This window comes from Condylura cristata, unplaced genomic scaffold, assembly GCF_000260355.1.
Source record: "Condylura cristata isolate star-nosed mole 26May11 unplaced genomic scaffold, ConCri1.0 scaffold00032, whole genome shotgun sequence".
In the NCBI taxonomy this organism is placed as follows: domain Eukaryota; kingdom Metazoa; phylum Chordata; class Mammalia; order Eulipotyphla; family Talpidae; genus Condylura; species Condylura cristata.
This window is the reverse complement of record NW_004567133.1, coordinates 9408843-9411320: the sequence shown is the minus strand read 5'-3', so window position 1 is coordinate 9411320 and position 2478 is coordinate 9408843. Positions and strand designations below refer to the sequence as shown.

Sequence of the window (2478 nt, the reverse complement as noted above, 5' to 3'; positions counted from 1 at the left end):
AGTCTGACGTGGGAGCCAGGCTGCCAAGGGAACGTATTCACCCCCTGTACCTCTGGCCTGTACCCAGTTCTTGTATGCATGCATAAATATCTTTAATATTTATTTTCATTTATTATGTTAGATTGAAAGCAATCAGCTTTGTAAAAAGTGAAAGTGGTAGAGAAATGCCTACGTTAAAATAAGTTCCCCCCACCATTGGCTCCCAGCCCTTCCCACATTGGTGACTCCTGCCTCTGGTCTGACCCAGCTGGAGTTCAGGAAGGTTTAACTCAGCTCCAGTGTGCTTTTTCTTTGAACATTAAAAGGATCACCAGCTTGATTTTTACATTTAACAGGCATTTTTGGACTATCTTTTTAACCTTCTGTTTATTGAAATATAGTTTACAGACCTACAACCCATTTGGCTCAATTATACGATTCAATGGTTTTAGTGAGAATCATCCTCTGTTATCTGTGATTTTGCTTTGCTGGGTTTTAGTCCCCATCAACCACAGTCTACAAACATGACACAGACAGCACTTTAGTTTTAAATTTTAATAATTTATGTAACTATATATGTGTGTGTATGTATATGTATGTGTGTGTGTGTGTGTATTTATTTATGCATACAGAACTGGGGTACAAGCCAGAGGTGCAGGGTGTGAGAAGATTTACCAGAGACAGAGTGGGGAGCAGAACAGGCAGGTCTACTGAAATACACTGCTGAGGGGAGTACTGGGGAGACAGGAGAGGTCTGCTGCGCCCTGTGGGTCAGCTCCCTGGTCGGGGGTCCAACTTGTGCTGCAGTGTCTGCGGAAAGCTTCACAGTGTTGCGCTTTAACAGCAAACAGAGAGGCCCCTATTTATCTATATTTTACATCACTGTTCATTTTTGTACCGCGTTTGCTTTCTTTTCTCAGGTGTATAGCCCCACAGAATTCCCACCACCCGGCCACCTGTGCTCCATCACTATAGTGCTCTTCATCCTGGCTTTGATTCCTGTCCCTGGAGAATGTCTCTGCTTTATAGTTGTCTATTTATTTTTGCTTTGTTTTGTTGTGGTTTTTATTGTTACTATTTTTGGTTCCCTTTTATTCCCCCGATAAATTAAGCCATCTTATATTTTTCTTTTTCCTTCTGATTTATTTCACTGAGCATAATCCCTTCTAGCTTCATCCCTGTTGCTGTGAATAGCATGCGTTTATCTTTCTTGATTGCTAAGTAATATTCCAGTGCAAGCGTATATATGTGCACGCACACAGTCACTTTTATCACAGCTCCTGGTCACTGTTCTGCACTATTATTGTGTTCCCCTTGCAGGACCGTCAGCTCTGCATTTACCCGGGGACTCTGGCTGCGTGGCACACCCCACAGGTAAAAGGGGTGCCCCCAGACCATGGCAGAGGAGGACCTCATTTTCTGCCTGGAAGGTGTGGATGGCGGCCGGACCTCCCGGAATGGCCATGACCGTGACTCCGATGCAGACAGCGACGATGACGAGGGTTACTTCATCTGCCCCATCACCGAGGAGCCCTCGTCACACCAGAATGTCAATTGCAAGGTCAGCAACTACTACGGGGACCTAAGGAAGAATGAGCAATATGGCTCCAGCGGCTCCCCGGCGGGCTCCTTCCACTTCAAGGTGAGCGGCCCCTCCCACCTCCGCCCCAGCTCACCTGTCTCGGGGATGGGGGCTTGGGACCGCTGGTTGTGGTCTTCCCTGTGTTCAAACCCTCAAGGATGCTCTAAATTCTGGATCTGAGGGGACAGGTCTATGAGGCTAGAGGATTTTGCTGGCTTAGAACACGTTTCATTACTTTGAGCAGTGCTTTTCAAATTCTAGCTTGGGGCCCATTACTGGGTTGTGAAAACCCTACAGTGCTCTGGCTGGCCCTTGGCCATAATTCCTGCTGACTGGTGCCTGGTCATTGGCCCCTGGAGCCAGGACATGCCAGGGACGGGTCACAACCACAGCTTGGCCTGCTCCTCCAGGCGGGCAGTGCAGCAGCTGAGAGTCTGACGTGGGAGCCAGGCTGCCAAGGGAACGAATCCTGGCGATGCTGCTGCGGACCTTGACCAAGTTAATTCAGCTTGCCAACTTCCCCGTTTTATGTCAGGGGGGCTGAGTGGGGATGTGGCCTCAGCAGGGCCCCACTGCTAGTTTACAGGGGAATCGTGACCGCAACCTCAGTCCTGGCCATGTCCCGCCATAGACCTGACATTCTCCTCAGCCCGGGGAAACCAAAGGAGCTGCAGACCAGCAGCTGTGCTCTCACACCTACATTCCAGCTAGTATGAAGGTGGGAGAGCAGAGTGCTCCTTTGCTTAAAAAGCTCTTTCCTAAAGTTACCTACAGCCTTTCTGTTTGTATCCCATCGGCCAGAATTTGTCACATGATCTGCAGAGAAATCTAGGAAATGTAGACTGATTCTGAGTGCCCGTGTGCTTAGCTAAACACCAGTGACCCTAGGAAGGAGAGCAGAGCGCTCGGGGACGATT

The 2478-nt window shown here is 48.7% G+C and overlaps 1 protein-coding gene across 4 annotated transcripts in view; it reads left to right on the top strand.

Moving 5' to 3' along the window:
* EEF2K (eukaryotic elongation factor 2 kinase) overlaps window positions 1-2478 on the top strand; it is a 45789-nt gene that overhangs the window by 21039 nt on the left and 22272 nt on the right. For all 4 annotated transcript variants that reach the window (XM_012731985.1, XM_004692080.2, XM_012731983.1 and 1 more), the window contains one exon: window positions 1300-1621. In XM_012731985.1, coding sequence (XP_012587439.1) covers window positions 1376-1621 — 246 coding nt within the window. In that variant the 5' untranslated portion in view covers window positions 1300-1375. The remainder of the gene's footprint in view (window positions 1-1299; window positions 1622-2478) is intronic.